This window comes from Oncorhynchus clarkii, chromosome 1 (genome assembly GCF_045791955.1).
Source record: "Oncorhynchus clarkii lewisi isolate Uvic-CL-2024 chromosome 1, UVic_Ocla_1.0, whole genome shotgun sequence".
In the NCBI taxonomy this organism is placed as follows: domain Eukaryota; kingdom Metazoa; phylum Chordata; class Actinopteri; order Salmoniformes; family Salmonidae; genus Oncorhynchus; species Oncorhynchus clarkii.
The window spans coordinates 34600822-34621140 of record NC_092147.1 but is presented as its reverse complement, the minus strand read 5'-3'; the positions used below and the strand labels follow the sequence as shown (position 1 = coordinate 34621140).

The following is a 20319-nucleotide window of genomic DNA, read 5'->3' as shown; positions in this document are numbered from 1 at the left end:
GAGAGGACTACCATCCAGGGCGAACAAGGCCGTGGGCTCCTTTAACTGTCTGAGAGGAATGTCATGTTCCCGAGCCCAGGTCTCGTCCATAAAACAGCCCTCCGCCCCAGAGTCTATTAAGGCACTGCAGGAAGCTGACGAACCGGTCCAGCGTAGATGGACCGACAAGGTAGTGCAGGATCTTGAAGGAGAGACAGGAGTAGTAGCGCTCACCAGTAGCCCTCCGCTTACTGACGAGCTCTGGCCTTTTACTGGACATGAAGTGACAAAATGACCAGCGGAACCGCAATAGAGACAGAGGCGGTTGGTGATTCTCCGTTCCCTCTCCTCAGTCGAGATGCGGATACCTCCCAGCTGCATGGACTCAGCACCCGAGCCGGCAGAGGAAGATGGTAGTGATGCGGAGAGGGAGGCGACGGAGAGCGCGAGCTCCTTTCCACGAGCTCGGTGACGAAGATCAACCCGTCGCTCAATGCGAATAGCGAGTTCAATCAAGGAATCCACGCTGGAAGGAACCTCCCGGGAGAGAATCTCATCCTTTACCTCTGCGCGGAAACCCTCCAGAAGACGAGCGAGCAAGGCCGGCTCGTTCCAGCCACTGGAGACAGCAAGAGTGCGAAACTCAATAGAGTAGTCTGTTATGGATCGATTGCCTTGACATAGGGAAGACAGGGCCCTGGAAGCCTCCTCCCCAAAAACAGATCGATCAAAAACCCGTATCATCTCCTCCTTAAAGTCTTGATACTGGTTAGTACACTCAGCCCTTGCCTCCCAGATTGCCGTGCCCCACTCACGAGCCCGTCCAATAAGGAGAGATATGACGTAGGCGACACGAGCAGTGCTCCTGGAGTAAGTGTTGGGCTGGAGAGAAAACACAATATCACACTGGGTGAGGAACGAGCGGCATTCAGTGGGCTCCCCAGAGTAACACGGCGGGTTATTGATTCTGGGCTCCGGAGATTCGAAAGCCCTGGAAGTGGCCGGTGGATCGAGGCGGAGATGGTGAACCTGTTCTGTGAGGTTGGAGACTTGGGTGGCCAGGGTCTCAACGGCATGTCGAGCGGCAGACAATTCCTGCTTGTGTCTGCCTAGCATCGCTCCCTGGATCTCGACGGCTGAGTGGAGAGGATCCGAAGTCGCTGGGTCCATTCTTGGTCGGATTCTTCTGTTACGGTGCGTGAATGAGGACCCAAAAGCGAACGAACTTAAACAGAGCTTCTTTAATTACCAAACATAGGTAGGCTCAGATGGACCGGCAGATTCCGACAGGACAGGACAAGGTTACAGCAAACATGACGACAGTCTGGTTCAGGCATGAATGACACAAACAAACAAGAATCCGACAAGGACAGGAGCAGAAACAGAGAGAGATATAGGGACCTAATCAGAGGGAAAAAGGGAACAGGTGGGGAACGGGGTGAATGGGTAGTTAGAGGAGACAAGGGACAGCTGGGGGAAAGCGGGGGAGAAAAGGTAACCTAACACGACCAGCAGAGGGAGACAGGGTGAAGGGAAAGGACAGAGACAAGACAACATGACAGTACATGACAGTTATTAACTGTAATTGGAAGCCTCCTTCCAAGACACATGAAGCTCAGACTATTTTAGTAAATCTTGAAGTGGAAGAATATTTTCAGCAGCTGCTGGGTTGATACCTTGACTTGTTTAAGTATTTTTATTGTTAGCCAACATTGACTTGCTGCATGTTTTCTTAGCTAACCTAGCTAGCTCTTTCGGTCTGCACTAAATCGCTTGTAAATATCTTGCTCTGCGACCTAGAAAAAAAAAAAATCACCCAGATAACTGTTGTGATGGTAGGCTTCGCTGCCTGTACTGCAGCCTCTAAGTGCCTTAGAGAATAAACTGAGTGCCGATTCGTGACCGTTATATTTTTACCATGACTACAGAGAAAATTGCTTGTTTCTAGCGGTTCAAAAGATGGTTGTCACTAGTTATCATTGTAAAAATTCATGCAAACAAAAATGTGCTTTTTGGTCTTAAAAGGTTAGGCATAAGTTTCAGTGAGTTTAAGGTTAGGTTTAAAATGAGAAAGAAATTGTAGAATTAGACAGGGTTTAGCCAGAATTGACTTTGTGGCTGTGGTAAACTACCGGAGCAACCACGGCATGAGCCACTAAACTACTCGCAAACCACTAAAACCGATGCGAATGACCCATGCACCAGTTTTGTATCGAGGGCCCTCCCGACCTAGGTAGCATGGCCAACCTTTCCCTCCCAGGATTATAGTTTCGAGTAGGATAGCCGCCTACACAAGAAATAACTAATATAGGTATCCATCGAGATGCCACTGTGATAGTCTACTTAATGGGGAGAGCATGAAAGGCAACACCAGGACACAGTGACCTTCCTCCTCAGCTGTCACAACCCTGTGTGATTGGATCACTCGGCTCTCAGCTCGTCTGTCTCTCTCCCCACAACCAGGCACACAATATAGTTTTTAAATTTGTGTTGTAATGACGCTCTCATTTGGTTACATGTTAACTGTTACTTCTATTGTCAATTTTTTAAATGTTTTTACCAATTTGAATAAATGTATTTTGTACAAATTGGTTTTTCTTACATTTAGATTTCAGGGAGAATTACTGTAAATTTACAGCATTACACTGGCACCAGAGTTGCCAGTTTAACACTGTAATTTTGCTTTACAGCAGAGATGCTATTTTCCTTACCATAAAACATATTACAGCATCCCAACTCTGGTTCCAGTATAATGCTGTACATTCACAGGGAAAAGTTTTAGTATATGACAGCAATCCATGCTTAGTTGATTGCATAAAAAAAGCTAATATTGGTCCTAAGACTTAAATGGGATTTTTACCACAAATGCTAAAACGATAGCATGTGGAAACAGTGCCAGGGAAACTAAACCATAGCATGGATTGCTGTCATGCCTTCTCCATAGACTGCTTACAGGGTAAGGAAACCAATGTAATTTTGTCATGAGTGAACTATCCCTTGAAGTGCTCTTCAACAACACTGTAATACTGGACTTGCGTAACTGATGACCATCATATCCTATTTAACTACCATGTAAATAATTAGGCTATGTATTAGGGACACATTGTAAAGTAAAACAACAAAGTTTGTTCTAGCCTAATAAAAGTGAGCCAATACCTGGAACCTGAGGAGAGGCACATGTAGACCACATCCCCCACCTCCAGAAGTAGTGGCTGTGGTGGATATGTAGTGGCTGTGGTGGATATGTACTCGCTATGGTCATTAGTAACATTTTCCTCATTCTCTTTACATTATCACACCCACATACAGGCTCAATTCTGAATATCCGTTTTGAAAGTGTAAAAAACAAGTATACATTTTTGCACTCAATACTGTAAGTTGCTCTGGATAAGAACGTCTGCTAAAATGTAAAATCACAAAACTGAGAGTGTGCTGTGACAGCCCACATATGCCCTTTGCTGGCCTGATCTGGTATTTGATTTGAGTCTACACCATAGATTTATAAAAGCAGAATTATTAAATTAGCCAGCCAACTTTGATAAAACAGCCACATATAAACTTTGATTTTCTGATTAAGAAAGATACATGGGTTGTTAAGTCAATGATACCTTGTAAATTCTAATTCTATAATTCCCCCCCAAAAATACTTATTTCAAACAATTTTGGACAGTTTGCTAGCAAACTCAATCAGGCCCCAGGAAGCTCTTTAGAACAAACAGTTGAATGAAAATGAATCATGTCTGATACTGCTGCTCAGTGGTTACTCTGACCATACACTACAGCTCTGTCTCTGACACATTGACCTTCCTCAGTTCCTCTACATTAACTCAGAATAAAGTCATTCAGATTCAGTCCATCTACCCTCCGTACATAGACTATATTCATATCAACATATGGGGTGGGCACGGGACAAAGGAAAATAGGACATACACAATGCTCCAATTGTTATGATGTCCTTGTTTCTTCAATTTTTTATTTGTTAATGACAATGGCTAAGAAGGAGAATGAATAGAATAAGGAAACATTGCAGAGTGGAAAAAGGAGAAAATGCACAAAGCAAAATATGTGGTCCAGTTTAACAAAACATTTATTCTTAAGAGACAAAGATCAGTGTGTGAGGAGCTACTGCCTGACTCTCACAGGAACCTCCTGGGGCTATTCACTGGGGTTCTGGATGACTATCAATAGATACTCCTTGTCTGGAAAAGAGAGGGGAGGAGAAACTGTAAAATCCCTAAATGTGTTTCATTACATTTGAAATATTAACAATGAATCAAAAGCACAATATCAACATGTCAGATACATAGATGATCTTCTCGTGGATGGGCGTCCCTTGAGAACCTAAACCACCTCTGCTACACTCACCAGGTGCCACCATGATCTCATGCTTCTTGGAGCGGATGCGGAGGAAGGTCAGGTCGTTCTGAGGGTCGATGTCTCGGACTGTGCTTCTGGCTTTCATAGTGAGCTGGTGCAGCAGGCCAGCATACTGCACCGTGGTGGAGTTGTCTAAAGTAGTTCTGATTGGGATACCTGAAAAAGACCAACACACAGCATCAACTTTATAATAGAGAAGTGATGAGACTATTACTTGCTACATAAATTCAAATGGTATGTCTTTGATGCCCCGGGGCTACAGATGAAAATTAGCAATCTAGCTAAATCTGGTACAATGGCATGTTGTACATGGTTCCTGACAAATAAAAGTAATCATCATGTTGTGGCTAAAGGTACAGCTCCTATAAGAGGATGTAAACATGGGATTGTAGAGAGGGAGGGATGATGTTACTTCAGTGTTGTCTTGCTTACCCTCGGCATTAACAACTATTGTTCCAATTACACCTTTGTGAGTTTGAATTCTCTTTAGTGTCTCTTCGACTTCTGCCTGTTTGTGGAAGAAGATAAAGTGTCAGTACAGCAGCTTTGCCTCACTTAGGCTCCCGAGTGGCACAGTGGTCTGAGGCACTGCATCTCTGTGCAAGAGGCGTCACTACAGTTCCTGGTTCGTATCCAGGCTGTATCACATCCCGCCGTGATTGGGAGTCCCAAAGGGCGGCGCACAACTGGCCCAGCGTCGCCTGGGTAGGCAGTCATTGTAAATAAGAATTTGTTCTTAACTGACTTGCCTAGTTAAATAAATGTTAAATGTGGGGAAAAAAGTCTGACCGAGACAGCAAAGCAGCTGATTAGCTTACGTTAGCTAGCCATTCCTACTGACAGTCAATAGCATAGCTAACATTAGCTAGCTACACTATATTTACAAAGGTATGTGGACTTAGTGGATTCAAATGAGTGGATTTGGCTATTTCAGCCACACTAGTTGCTGAAAAGTGTTAAAAAAAAAATAGAGCACACAGCCATGCAATCTCCATAGACAAATATCGCCAGTAGAAAGGTATTACTGATAAGCTGTGACATTCAACGTGGCACCGTCATAGGATGCCACCTTTCCAACAAGTCAGTTCATCAAATTTATGCCATGCTAGAGCTGCCCCAGTCAACTGTAAGTGCTGTTATTGTCATGTGGAAACGTCTAAGAGCAACAACGGCTCAGCCGTAAAGTGGTAGGCCACACAAGCTCACAGAACGGGACTGCTGAAGTGCGTAAAAATCATCTGTCCTCGGTTGCAACACTCACTACCGAGTTCCAAAATGCCTCAGCACAAGAACTGTTCGGGAGTTTCATGAAATGGGTTTCCGTGACCAAGTAGCCGTACACAAGCCTAAAAGCAACATGCACACTTACAAGCGTCGGCAGGAGTGTTGTAAAGCTTGAGGCCATTGGACTCTGGAACAGTGGAAACGTTTTCTCTGGAGTAATAAATCAGGCTTCACCATCTGGCAGACCGACTGACAATTCCTGGTATACCGAAGTTGAAAACCTCTCAAGCTCCTATTCACCTGACCTGAAGTTTCTGATGCTGAAATACCCCACTATATGCCGAGGGAATTCACATGTGTTATTATCACAATTGTTTACATAACGCCACAATCACACACCAAGGCGGCACTCATCGAACTGTACAAGATCATTAGCCAGCAGAATCCTCTCCCCCGGGTTCCCAAGTGGCCTAAGGCACTGCATCTCAGTGCTAGAGGTGTCACTACAGACCCTGGTTCGATCCCGGGCTGTATCACAAACGGCCATTGGCCCAGTGTCGTCCGTGTTAGGGGCGGGTTTGGCCGGGGTAGGCCGTCATTGTAAAATAACAATTTGTTCTTAACCGACTTTAACCAAGCCCGTTTTCTTCATATCACCAACATGTATCCTTCCCTACAAGAGGATCCGCTGTGCTTGACCATGTATACACAAACATCCCGACTTCGGCCAATCAGATCATGTCTCTCTTTTCCTACAAGCAGCAACTCGAGAGAGAGCCACCAACACAGAGAATAGTGAGGCGCTGGACAGAGGTAGACTCAATTCCACAGGATTGTTTCGAGAATACTGATTGGAATATGTTCAAAGATTCATCCACCCAGGACTCATCCATCAACATTGAGGAATATACATTGTCAGTCGCAGGCTTCATTAGCAAATATGTTGATGACGTTGTACCCACAATAACAATCCAGACATACCAAAGACCCTGGATGAACGGAGATATACGTACGATGCTGAGAGTCAGTACCGCAGCATTCAATGTCAGCGGAACAAACCCCGATAACTTGGTGGTGTGTGACGCATGAAAGGCAAAGCATGTACGAACTCCGCAAATCCATTAGGGACGCAAAAAGACAATACAGACTGTTCGACAACTCCGACTTAAGTCGCATGTGGAAAGGAAAATCCCTCCCAGACGAGCTTGGCCGCATCCTCTGAGTGTGTGCTGGCGGAAAACTTCTCTGACATATTCAACCCGTCCCAGGCTGTAGTCCCCACCTGCTTTAAGGAGACCACCATCGTCCCAGTGCCCAAGAAAAAGGTGACTAAATTACTATCGCCCCGTCACGCTCACCTCTGTCATCATGAAGTGCTTTGAGAGGCTGGTCATGGCCCACATTAAGGCCAGCATGCCCGGCACACTGGACCCACTCTAATTTGCCTACCACTCCAACAGATCCAAGGAAGATGCCATTTCCATCACTATTCACACAGCAGTAACACACACATCTGGACAAGAGGAATATCTATGTGAGAATGCTGTTCATTAACTACAGTTCAGAATTCAACACTACTGTTCCCTCCAAGCTCGACACCAAGCTCAGAGCCCTGGCTCTGGACACCACCCTCTGCAACTGGATCTGGACTTCATAACAGGCAGACCACAGTATGTTAGGACTGGCAACAACACCACCTCCACACTGACTCAACACGGGGGGGGGGGGCCCAGAGGTGTCTTCAGTCCTCTGCTGTACTCCCAGTTCACTAACGACTGTGTGGCTTTGCACGACATCAATTCCATCATCAACTTTGCTAACGACACCCTGGTTGTTTGCCTGAATCAGCCTATTGTTATTGTCATAACCTCTCCTTCAACATCAGGAAAAAAAAGGAGTTGAATGTTGACTTTAGGAAGCACAGGGAACATGCCCCGATCCCCATCAATGGGATTGTAGTAGAGAAAGTCACAAGTTTTAAGTTCCTTGGCATTCACTTTACCGAGGACTTGTCATGGACCAACAACACCACCACCACTCTTGTCAAGAGGGCACAACAGCATCTCTACTTCCTAAGGCGGCTGAAGAAATCTGGCATGCCGCCCCGGGTCCTCTCCAAATAGTACCGCTGCACCATCGAGAGCGTCCTGATCGGTTGCATCACAGCCTGGTACGGGTATTGCTCTGTCCACGACAGCAAGATCCTCCAGCGGTTGGTGAAAATGGCCCAGAACATCACCACTCATCCAGGACCTCTACTTGAAACGGTATTTGCGGAAGGCACACAGCATTATCAAGGACACCACACCCCAGCCACGAGCTGTTCTCTCCCTTACCACCAGGCAGTATTGGAGCATGAGGTCTGATAGAAACTGTCTCTGAGGCTGTTGGCATCTACATGCCATCAGACTGCTGAACACTTGAACTGGACTGATCATGTGCTCTGATTTCCCGCACCTTATCACACATCACTGCTAACATCACACACATAATTTCCCCCCTCGATCTACACACAAGACACCATGATGACAAAGCAAAAACAGGTTTTGAAATTTGTTAATTTATAACAAATAAAACTGATTACATTTACTTAAGTATTCAGACCCTTAACTCAGTACTTTGTTGAAGCACCTTCGGCAGCATTACAGCCTCGAGTCTTCTTGGGTATGATGCTACAAGCTTGGGATGCCTGTATTTGGGGAGTTTCTCCAATTCTTCTCTGCAGATCCTCTCAAGCTCTGTCAGGTTGGATGGGGAGCATTGCTGCACAGATATTTCAGTTCTCTCCAGCGACGTTAGATCGGGTTCAAGTCCGGCCTCTGACTGGGCCACTCAAGGACATTCAGAGACGTGTCCCAAAGCCACTCATGCGTTGTCTTGGCGTTGTGCTTAGGGTCATTGTCCTTTTGGAAGGTGAACCTTCACCTCAGTCTGAGCGCTCTGGAACAGTTTTTCATCAAGGACCTCTCTGTGTACTTTACTCTGTTCATCTTTCCCTCGATTGTGACTAGTCTCCCAGTCCCTGCCATTGGAAAAACATCCCCACAGCATGCCACCATCATGCTTCACCGTAGGGATGGTGCCAGGTTTCCTCCAGACGTGACACTTGGCATTCAGGCCAAAGAGTTCAATCTTGGTTTAATCAAACCAGATTATCTTGTTTCTCAAGGTCTGAGAGTGTTTAGGTGCCTTTTGGCTAACTCAAGTGGGCTGTCTTGCCTTTTACTGAGTTCTGGCAACTCTACCATAAAGGCGTGATTGGTGGAATGCTGCAGAGATGGTTGTCCTTCTGGAAGGTTCTCCCATCTCCACAGAGGAAGTCTGCAGCTCTATCAAAGTGACCATCAGGTTCTTGGTCACTTCCCTCACCAAGGCATTCTCCCCCGATTGCTCAGTTTGGCTGGGCGGCCAGCTCTAGGAAGTCTTGGTGGTTCCAAACATCTTCCATTTAAGATTGATGGAGGCCACTGTGTTCTTGGGAACCTTCAATGCGGCAGAATGTTTTTTTTTGTACCGTTCCCCAGATCTGTGCCTCGACACAATCCTGTCTCGGAGCTCTATGGACAATTCCTTTTGACCTCATGGCTTGGTTTTTGCTCTGACATGCACTGTCAACTGTGGGACCTTTATATAGACAGGTGTTAGCCTTTCCAAATCATGTCCAATCAATTTACCATAGGTGGAATCCAAGGAAGATCAATGGAAAACAGGATGCACGTGAGGTCAATTTCGAGTCTCATTGCAAAGGGGCTGAATATTTATGTAAAGAAGGTATTTCTTTCTTCATAAATTTGCAACAAAAAAAATCAAACCTGTTCGCTTTGTCATTAGGGGTATTGTGTGTAGATTGCTAAAAAAAGGCTGTAACATAACAAAATGTGGAAAAGGTCAAGGGGCCTGAATACTTTCCCACAGCACTGTACATGCAAAAAAAAAAATGTTATTCTACTGCCATTGTGTTTAAAAAACAACAACTATTTCTTAATGTTGCATTCTTGCGAAGGAACCTGCAAGTAAGCATTTCGTTGGACGATGATGTTGGCCAGGTCGCAGTTGTAAATGAGAACTTGTTCTCAACTAGCCTACCTGGTTAAATAAAGGTCAAATAAAAATATATAAAATACCATGTGTATCTCATACAAGGAGGCTAAACAGTGTTTGTTGACATTTTACTTTCTTTAAAAACATTGGAGTAAAATAAGGTTAGATCTTGTGCACTGGTGGGGTGTGTCAGTTGAACTAAGCTCATGAGGCACTTATGTCATATACATCAAAAATCAATAGGTACATTTAATTCATTTTTGTCCAAAAATGTATGTAGCAACTGCTGATTTGCCTCTTTTTAAAATGCAATGGGTTCATAGCCACGGGAAGTACGGGTGCTGAAGGTGCTGCAACACCCCCTGCTAGTGTGATGGTAAAATTGAAAGAATTTGTGTAGCAATAAACTATTAAACCATTTTTCAATTGCATTATTGATATAAATTATACTGTATTTATATATGGGCCCCATGTGGGGGTTTGGCGTCGGACACAAGCTCTGCTGTATGACAGACAGTACGCGTTAAGTCGGTTCTTTCTCGCTCCCTCTTCTCTCACCCTTGTGGTGGATATCAAGTGATCTAGAGTAATGCTCACAGGTTCTCCACATTATTTTCTATTAGTTCAGAATTATAAACTTGGCAAAAAGGGAATGGGAACAATATCAAGGAACGTGGCATTCTCTCGCCCTCGGTTCGCAGGCCTGCTCTTGCCTATGTCAAACACGTAGGTGTACTAGCCCATTAGTCTAGCAAGTAACACAGTGAGTGGTGCTTTCCACCAGCTGGCGCTAGATCGAGGTGAGCGCTTTTCTCCGCGATGGATCGCATTGCTGTCCATTTGCTCAGTGTTAATAATAGGCACAATCTTGGTAACAACACCCCTCTCACACACCTGTTGTAATTATGCAATACAAAGAAATGTGCGCTCTGTTGACGATTGTATATTACTAGGTGGCGCGCAAGTTAAGTTTGGGGAAGCTTACAATTTTTCCTACCACTATTTTCATATGTGCATTCATTTAAAAAATAATAATTGTCAACTGGTTACAAATACAAATCAGAATTAAAATGATACATCTAAAAGTAAAAATTCCACTAATGCTAGTGCACCAGCCTCTGCTATATGGACGCAATGATTGGTGGCTAAAGAAATGAATGCATAGAACTAAGAGAGAGCCTCCGTCAATGTATCAGTGGGCCTATAATTGTCAACTAAGTAATAATACATAAAGCCGACAAATAAAAACAGAAAATATCCTGATGAATGAAATTATTTGTGGACTACAGGAAAAGGAGAACCGAGCACTCCCCCCAGATGGAGCTGTAGTGGAGCAGTTTGAGAGCTGTCCACACCATCGAGAGCCTGACTGGTTGCATCACCTCCTGGTATGGCAACTGCTTGGCCTCCGACCGCAAGGCACTACAGAGGGTAGTGTGCAGGCCCAGTATATCACCGGAGCCAAGCTTCCTGCCATCCAGGACCTCCATACCAGGCGCTGTCAGAGGAAGGCCCAAAAATGTTTCAAAGACTCCAGTCATCCAGGTCATAGACTGTTCTCTCTGCAACCGCACGGCATCGGAGCACCAAGTCTAGGTCCAAAAGGCTTCCTAACAGCTTCTACCCCCAAGCCGTAAGACTCCTGAACAGCTAATCAAATGGCTACCTGGACTATTTGCATTGTCCCACCCCCCCACTAATTTTTATGCTGCTGCTACTCTCTGTTTATCTATGCATAGTCACTTTACCTCTACCTACATGTACAGTTTGGAAACACCTATTAATTCCAGGATTATTCTTTATTTTTACTATTTTCTACATTGTAGAAAAAATTATGAAATATAAACACTTGAAGTAACCAAAAAAGTGAAGTAACCAAAAAAGTGTTAAACAAATCAAAATATATTTTATATTTGATATTCTTCAAAGTAGCCACCATTTGCCTTAACAGCTTTGTACACTCTTGGAATTCTCTCAACCAGCTTCATGAGGTAGTCACCTGGAATGCATTTCAATTAACAGGTATGGATTTTTTTTCCTCAATGCGTTTGAGCCAAACAGTTGTTGTGACAAGGTAGGGGTGGTATACAGAAGATAGTCCATATTATGGCAAGAACAGCTCAAATAAGCAAAGATAAACAACCGTCCCTCATTTAAGACGGAGGTCAGTCAATACGGAACATTTCAAGAACTTTTGAAGAAACTTTAAGTGCAGTCGCAAAAACCATCAAGCACTATGATGAAACTGGCTCTCATGCGGACTGTCATAGGAAAGGAAGACAGTTACTTCCTGCTGCAGAGGATAAGTTCATTAGAGTTAACTGCACCTCAGATTGCAGCCCAAATAAATGCTTCACAGAGTTCACGTAAGACACATCTCAACATCAACTGTTCAGAGGAGACTGTGTGACTGAGGCCTTCATGGTCGAATTGCTGCAAAGAAACAACTACTAAAGGACACCAATAAGAATAAGAGACTTGCTTGGGCCAAGAAACACGATCAATGGATATTAGACCGGTGGAAATCTGTCCATTGGTCTGAGCCCATATTTGAGATTTTTTGGTTCCAACCACCGTGTCTTTGAGACGCAGAATAGGTGAATGGATGACCTCTGCATGTGTGGTTCCCACCGTGAAGCATGGAGGAGGTGTGATTTGTGTGGGGGTGCTTTGCTGGTGACCCTGTCGGTGATTTATTTAGAATGCAAGGCACACTTAACCAGCATGGCTACCACAGCATTCTGCAGTGATACGCCATCCCATCTGGTTTGCACTTAGTCCCACTATCATTTGTTTTTCAACAGGACAATGACCCAACACACCTCCAAGCTGTGTAAGAGCTATTTGACCAAGAAGGTGAGTGATGGAGTGCTGCATCAGATGACCTGGCCTCAACCCAATTGAGATGGTTTGGAATGAGTTGGACCGCAGAGTGAAGGAAAAGCAGCCAACAAGTGCTCAACATAAGTGGGAACTCCTTCAAAACGGTTGGAAAAGCATTCCAGGTAAAGCTGGTTGAGAGAATGCCAAGTGTGCAAAGCGGTCATCAAGGCGCTGGTGGTTATTTTGAAGAATCTCAAAATATATTTTGATTTCAAGTGTTATTTTAATAGTTTGTCTTCACTATTATTCTACAATGTAGAAAATATTAAAAATAAAGAAAAATCCTTGAATGAGTAGGTGTGTCCAAACTTTTGACTGGAACTGTACATATTACCTTGACTAACCTGTACCCCTCCTGTAAATAGACTCGCTACTGTTATTTTATTGTTTAATTATGTTATTCTTAAAAAAAAAAAACATTCAGTTTATTTTAGTAAATACTTTAACCCTTTTTTCCTTAACTGCATTGTTGGTTAAGTGCTTGTAAGCATTTCACTGTAAGGTCTACCTGTGTATTCAGCACGTGGCAAATAGAATGCAATTTGAAAGAACCTACATTTTATTTGTCGTCTCTACTATTCATCTCCCTAGGCCCGTCTGCCTTTTCTATTGGTCTTGAGCTATCCCTAGTGAAGTGGACCATGGTAGCCTATCAAATCTGGGTCCAGCCCAATGACTGTATATATGAAGGTCCGGCCCGAAGCTGTCGCTAGAGAACTTGCAACGTTGTATCAACTAGCCTGTTCCAAGCCCTCAGTTTCCAGCACCAGTGAGCACGCGACAGACATAACTGTTTTTATACAAAGGGAAATGTGTTCATGTATTTTAAGACATCCCCATTCGATATAGGCCTATGGGATCCTCAAACATGACGTTTTGCTCTTTCACACCGATGCCTGGAGATTATGAAGGGGGATACTGTAGAGTCGTGGCCAAAAGTTTTGAGAATGACACAAATATTAATTTCCACAAAGTTTGCTGCTTCAGTGTCTTTAGATATTATTGTCAGATGTTACTATGAAATACTGAAGTATAATTACAAGCATTTCATAAGTGTCAAAGGCTTTTATTGACCATTACATGAAGTTGATGCAAAGAGTCCATATTTGCAGTGTTGACCCTTCTTTTTCAAGACCTCTGCAATCCGCCCTGGCATGCTGTCAATTAACTTCTGGGCCACATCCTGACTGATGGCAGCCCATTCTTGCATAATCAATGCTTGGAGTTTGTCAGAATTTGTGGGGTTTTGTTTGTCCACCCGCCTCGAGGATTGTGTCCCACCACCCGCCAATCCCTCTTTTTACGCTTCTGCTATTGTTCATATATGCAGTCACTTTAACGATACCTACATGTACATACTACTTCAATAAGCCTGACTAACAGCTGTCTATATATAGCCTTGCTACTCTTTTTTCAAATGTCTTTTACTATTGTTTTATTTCTTTACTTACCCACACACACACACAAACTTTTTTTTTCTCGCACCATTGGTTAGAGCCTGTAAGTAAGCATTTCACTGTTGTATTCGGCGCACGTGACAAATAAACTTTGATTTGATTGACCACAACTTCTCAATGGGATTAAGGCCTGGGGAGGTTCCTGGCCATGGACTCAAAATATATGTTTTGTTCCCGAGCCACTTAGTTATCACTTTTGCCTTATGGCAAGGTGCTCCATCATGCTGGAAAAGGCATTGTTCGTCACCAAACTGTTCCTGGACGGTTTGGAGAAGTTGCTCTCGGAGGATGTGTTGGTACCATTCTTTATTCATGACTGTGTTAGGAAAAATTGTGAGTGAGCCCACTCCCTTGGCTGAGAAGCATCCCCACACATTAATGGTCTCAGGATGCTTTACTGTTGGCATGACACAGGACAGATGGTAGCACTCACCTTGTCTTCTCCGGACAAGCTTTTTTCTGGATGCTCCAAACAATCGGACAGGGGATTCATCAGAGAAAATAACTTTACCCCAGTTGTCAGCAGTCCAACCTTTTGCAGAATATCAGTCTGTCCCTGATGTTTTCCTGGAGAGAAGTGGTTTCTTTGCTGCCCTTCTTGACACCAGGCCATCCTCCAAAAGCCTTCGCCTCACTGTGCGTGCAGATGCACTCACACCTGCCTGCTGCCATTCCTGAGCAAGCTCTGCACTGGTGGTGCATCCCGCAGCTGAATCAACCTTAGGAGACGGTCCTGGCGCTTGCTGGACTTTCTTGGGCACCCTGAAGCCTTCTTCACAACAGTTGAACCGCTCTCCTTGAAGTTCTTGATGATCCTATAAATGGTTGATTTAGGTGCAATCTTACTGGCAGCAATATCCTTGCCTGTGAAGTCCTTTTTGTGCAAAGCAATGATGACAGCACGTGTTTCCTTGCAGGTAACCATGATTGACAGAGGAAGAACAATGATTCCAAGCACCACCCTCCTTTTGAAGCTTCCTGTCTGTTATTCAAACTCAATCAGCATGACAGAGTGATCTCCAGCCTTGTCCTCGTCAACACTCACATCTGTGTTAATGAGAGAATCACTGACATGATGTCAGCTGGTCCTTTTGTGGTAGGGCTGAAATGCAGTGGAAATGTTTTTTGGGGGATTCAGTTCATTTGCATGGCAAATAGGGATTTTGCAATGAATTGGAATTCATCTGATCACTGTTCATAACATTCTGGAGTATATGCAAATTGCCATCATACAAACTGAGGCAGCAGACTTTGAAAATTAATGTGTCATTCTCAACTTTTGGCCACGACTTTTGGCCATGAAAGATTTTTCAAATACTGGGAGGAACTATCATTCACAATGGATTAAAAAAGGTAGAGGAAAAAATGACTGAAGTTCACCTTTATTAGTGGTGATAAGACAACCAGAAATCCCCAAATGGGCACTTTCCTACATTTGTGTGCAGCAGGCCAGTTAGCCTATGCATGCTCAGGTGTAGAAGTAGGACAGAGAAACCACACATGCTCATTTGGAGCGCTCAAAAGAAAATACAATGAAAAAATTGATGGTATGAAATAAACCAAAACAAGTTTCTCACAAGTGTAACAGGTTGTGCACTCTGCAAACACTTTCCACTCAGAGAATGAGAACGGTAAATGACTATAGGCCTAATTAATCCATGCATTAACAAATGTATGTAACCAAATGGGGATTAACGGTAAATGTACTATTGGTGACATATGTAATGGGGAATTGACAAAAATAAAGGGCAAACCAGACAAAACAATGAATTTGCAAGAATTTGTGGGAGACAGCTCAGCGCGTTCTGTAGTGCGTTCACTCACTGCTGTACAATGTAGAGAAAAACAGGGCAAATTCAAGAGGGTGCTGCAAAATTAATGTCAACTTAGTTTTCTTTGCCCCATGTCATTATAAATTACATAATTGTTCTCTACAATATTATAACCTTAATGTACTTGGCAGTGTTGATGAAATAAGAATGTTAATTTGCTAGTTTAGACTGCACTGCTCTTGGTTGTATCGCTTCTATATTTGGCATTGTGAGGTGGTACCGTTTAGGAGGTGTTTCCGCTCGGTGGACCAAACAAAATCAACTTGATACCTTCATAATTTCCACCTCCAGATCCTTGGGTTTCATTGCCTATACTGGTAATCAATCTACATGGATAGACATTTCTATGATGATTATAAAGGGAAAGACTCAAAATACACCAAACAGGAACAGATTGTCTTCAGGGATACTGAAATTCAGTCTCTTAGCTTTGTAAATAAATATATTTAGTACCCATTTAGATTTAATTTAGAAAAAGCCCATGTTTTTACTCAAACCTGTGATGACATTCCATTCACATGCTAAATTCTCAGTAAATCGTCTAACATTTTAACCATATGGGGTTGGGGTTTGGACTATTGTTTTTCTGATGGAATTCTCTATTGGATGGATAAAACATTTGTATAAACCTTTTAATTAATCATTCTATGGGTGAACACCGTACATTCTGGAGAGCTGAGAGCATTCTGGAGAGACATGCCAATATATTCGCCACACACCCCTCCCCTTGTCTAAACATAAAAAATAAAGGTGAAATTTAAGAACAAATTCTTATTTACAATGTCAGCCTACCCCAGCCAAACCCAGACAAGGCAGGGCCAATTGTGCACCTCCCTATGGGACTCGCAATCAAGGCCAGATGTGATAAAGCCTGGATTCGAACCTGACACCTCTTGCACTGAGATGCCTTAGACCACTGCGCCACTCAGGAGCCCAAGATACATTATCTTCACACACATTTTAGATGCATTGGTTTTCACTGACAGCCACATCTCAATAATCAGCTAGGCCTATTGCCATGCCCTCTGACCAAATTGAAGTCTTCACAACTAGGCATATAGACCTACATGCTTGTGATTTAAAACAAGCCACAGCTTTAAAATAAGCTAATGATCCTCTGTGGCTAAGTCACACTCTCTGGTGACATATTTTCTATGATTGTATTTACTTCCTCAGCAATACTCAAAACATCTTCATGCTGCCATGAATGGATTGGCAATGACATCAGTCATCACTATTTGTTGTTCGGCCTGCCTACACGTAACACACCCTTTACATAACTATTATTGAACTAGCTAACTACATGAAACAAAACCTTTCATGTTAATGAAATAATTATTTTTACCATATTTGCAGGTGCTGACTAACGTTAGCTGTCAAATCAATGTTGTTTTAGTCCAGCAAACAGCTTCCAAAGATATTCCTTCTACACTACCGTCGCGTTCTATTCAGTGGTTATGTTGCTACGTAGAAACGGAAGTAGCTAGGCATTCGACAGGAAGTAGCTACCTAGCTAGACAGCTAGCATCACAGAATTTGGTTGCATCCTCAGACACTTCACATAAAAATGCCGGACTTAGCGGTAGAAAATGTGGTTGTCCATCCACTGGTGTTGCTCAGCGTGGTGGATCATTTTAATAGGTATGTAATTTAATAATATGTTTCCAAATCCTATCAATTCGTTACCTCTTTACTAACTTGCCACTTTTTGTACTAGATGATGTTGCAGCCAGGCCTAGCTAGGCTAGCTGGCCAGCTAACCCAGCTGAGTCAGAAACTCATATGAAGCTGTGTATTTGTTAGCCATGACAGTAGCATAGCTAACTAGTTAATTTTGGCTAGTCAATTGTATTTACAGGCCACTCACTACCTGTTAGTATTAATTAGCAAGTAACAACTGATTTCTAAATAATGGAATAATTGAAAAAACATTCAGTCAGTTTCGTAGAGCACAACGTCATTATGTATCAGGGTAGCTAACTTAGCTAGTGCCGGGGTAAAAGTAGTTATTTTGACTTTAGTCTTAGAGGAAATGTTTGATTTCCTCCAAGACATCCTATGGTATTGATTGTGTAAATGTTATGTTGTTTTTACAGAATAGGGAAAGTAGGCAACCAGAAGCGAGTAGTGGGTGTTCTCCTCGGCTCTTGGCATAAGAAAGTCCTTGATGTGTCCAACAGCTTTGCAGGTGAGTTCTTCTCCTTTAATCTTGCAACGTTACCAAAATAACCTGTTATGTCATGTGGCTAGTTTATAACATTTGTGACGGCAGTGTAATTATGATGACAAAATGTTTAGCTACACAAGTCTGTAGTTGGAGGCAATATTGATTGGATTTTCTCCAGTGCCATTTGATGAAGATGACAAGGATGATTCAGTGTGGTTCCTGGATCATGATTACTTGGAGAATATGTACAGCATGTTCAAGAAAGTCAATGGTGAGAACACACTATACATTGGTACATTTTTAAATATCAATTCAGTCTCATCGACTTCTACAGTCATCCTATAAGATTCTCAAACCTTTCCCTTCTCTTCTTTCCAGCCAGAGAGAGGATAGTGGGTTGGTATCACACAGGTCCTAAACTACATAAGAATGACATTGCCATCAATGAACTCATCAAGCAATACTGCACCAATTCCGTAAGTGCTTTCAACCCTGTAAATATTCCACATGAATAAATACCAGTAAGACATATGTTCCCTCTCCTGTTGAAATTATTAAATTGTATTGATAATGCAGCCGAGAATTTAACAATGACTGTTTTTGTATGGGACTTTCTCCCTCTCAGGTATTAGTGATAATTGATGTAAAGCCTAAGGACCTGGGCCTGCCAACAGAAGCCTACTTTTCTGTGGAGGAAATACATGATGTAAGTGGAGCATAGACTTGTATGAGCCTAAATGACAAAACCAGTCAAACCCTGGACCAGCCAACCCGAGGTCTCTGGGCTGATTTTGGACTAGGCATACAAGTGATCACACAAGTTCTTGTTACTTTACTTTTCCAGGACGGCACTCCGACCTCCAAGACGTTTGAACATGTGACCAGTGAGATCGGAGCAGAGGAAGCAGAGGAGGTGGGCGTGGAGCACTTGCTCAGGTACGCATGATCTTTTAACTGGACCACACACACACACACATTCCACATACCCATCTGTCTTTCTCTTTTACTCACACGTACAATAAAGCATTTCAGGGAGTCTTCTGACTTCCAGTTTAACGCCACACTGAATTCGACATCCTTTTCTATTCTCGTGTCCACAGAGACATCAAGGACACAACAGTGGGTACTCTGTCTCAGCGGATCACCAACCAGGTACATGGCCTGAAGGGACTCAACTCCAAGCTGCTGGACATCAGGTCTTACCTGGAGAGAGTGGCTGCAGACAAGCTTCCCATCAACCACCAAATCGTTTACCATTTACAGGACGTCTTCAACCTGCTTCCCGATGTCAACCTACTGGTATGATGGGGTGTGGGGGTAGGCTGGAGTGTGTGTGGGAGCAAGGGGGATAGGGGCAGGCATGGTAATCGATTACCATTCATTCTTATTTTCTGGGGAAAGAGTGCACATTGATACATTTTCATTCTCAATTAAAATACATTCAGGTTTGTAGGACCTACTACTTCATTACATTGAACAGGTAGCCTGGCATTTTCCACCAGATTCCATGTTGTGCTGATCAAATCCCCTGGTTAATCATAATTCACAATGCCCTAATCCTGCCACTTCTCCCTGCAGGAGTTCACTAAGGCCTTCTACCTAAAGACCAATGACCAGATGCTGGTGGTTTACCTGGCTTCCCTTATCCGCTCAGTGGTGGCTCTCCACAACCTCATCAACAACAAGATCTCCAACCGTGATGCAGAGCGGAAGGAGGGACAGGAGAAAGAAGAGGGCAAGAAGGAGAAGAAAGAGGACAAGGAGAAGAAGGACGAGAAAGAGAAGGAGAAGGGTGACTCCTCATCCAAGAAAGATGAGAAGAAGAAAAAATAAGTGCACACTATTTTGGTGTGTCTTATAAACCACCCTATTCCCCTGGATAGTGCACCACTTTTGGCCTGAGCTACATATCTGTGTATAAGGTCTAGCTAAAAGTAGTGCTCTGTATGGTGTCATTTGAGACTTTGTCATAACTGGCATAATAACTATAGTGCTGAGGGTGAGAGGATGGTTATGTGTATTGGATGTTCTCTACAATGAGAATGATTGTTCTGCACTGTCTGGGCTGCGTTCAGTAGGGCACAACGTTAAGGAACGCTCAGATAGAAATGCATATTGTAGAACTGACATGCCTCTCTGATGTGAGCAATCACATCCTCTCTATTCTGTTATTTCTATCGGTAATGTTCAGTAAATTCCCCCCTCCTGAATACGACCCTGGTGGTGTGTCTCGTATGTACATACATACAGAGACACACAATTGCCTGGGAGCTCTTATCTTTCGTATGGTGAAAAGGAACATTACATTTCTGTATCACTCATTAAAGTGGGGTCCTATTAAATCATTTTATGTTTCCAA

General features: G+C 43.3%; 2 protein-coding genes across 2 annotated transcripts in view; one reads left to right on the top strand and one right to left on the bottom strand.

The window, feature by feature from the left end:
* LOC139406430 (dynein light chain roadblock-type 2) overlaps positions 1-17274 on the bottom strand; it is a 25933-nt gene extending 8659 nt beyond the window's left edge. The window contains exons 1-4 of the mRNA XM_071148997.1: positions 17139-17274; positions 4789-4864; positions 4345-4512; positions 1545-4178 (exon numbers count right to left, since the gene is read on the bottom strand). Coding sequence (XP_071005098.1) covers positions 4135-4178; positions 4345-4512; positions 4789-4864; positions 17139-17141 — 291 coding nt within the window. The 5' untranslated portion in view covers positions 17142-17274 and the 3' untranslated portion in view covers positions 1545-4134. The remainder of the gene's footprint in view (positions 1-1544; positions 4179-4344; positions 4513-4788; positions 4865-17138) is intronic.
* Positions 17239-20319, top strand: LOC139406424 (26S proteasome non-ATPase regulatory subunit 7-like). Its single transcript, XM_071148983.1, has 8 exons — positions 17239-17434; positions 17890-17981; positions 18139-18231; positions 18339-18436; positions 18586-18666; positions 18805-18896; positions 19061-19259; positions 19539-20319. Exons 1-8 carry the CDS (start codon positions 17361-17363, stop codon positions 19791-19793), a joined length of 984 nt encoding a protein of 327 aa, XP_071005084.1. The 5' UTR covers positions 17239-17360; the 3' UTR covers positions 19794-20319.

Bases quoted from the DNA above. Each gene is read 5' to 3' on its own strand.
- LOC139406424 (XM_071148983.1), top strand. From the start codon at position 17,361: ATGCCGGACTTAGCGGTAGAAAATGTGGTTGTCCATCCACTGGTGTTG. The intron at 17,982-18,138 runs GTGAGTTCTTCT...GATTTTCTCCAG, and splicing joins TGTGTCCAACAGCTTTGCAG to TGCCATTTGATGAAGATGAC. The intron at 18,232-18,338 runs GTGAGAACACAC...TCTTCTTTCCAG, and splicing joins CATGTTCAAGAAAGTCAATG to CCAGAGAGAGGATAGTGGGT.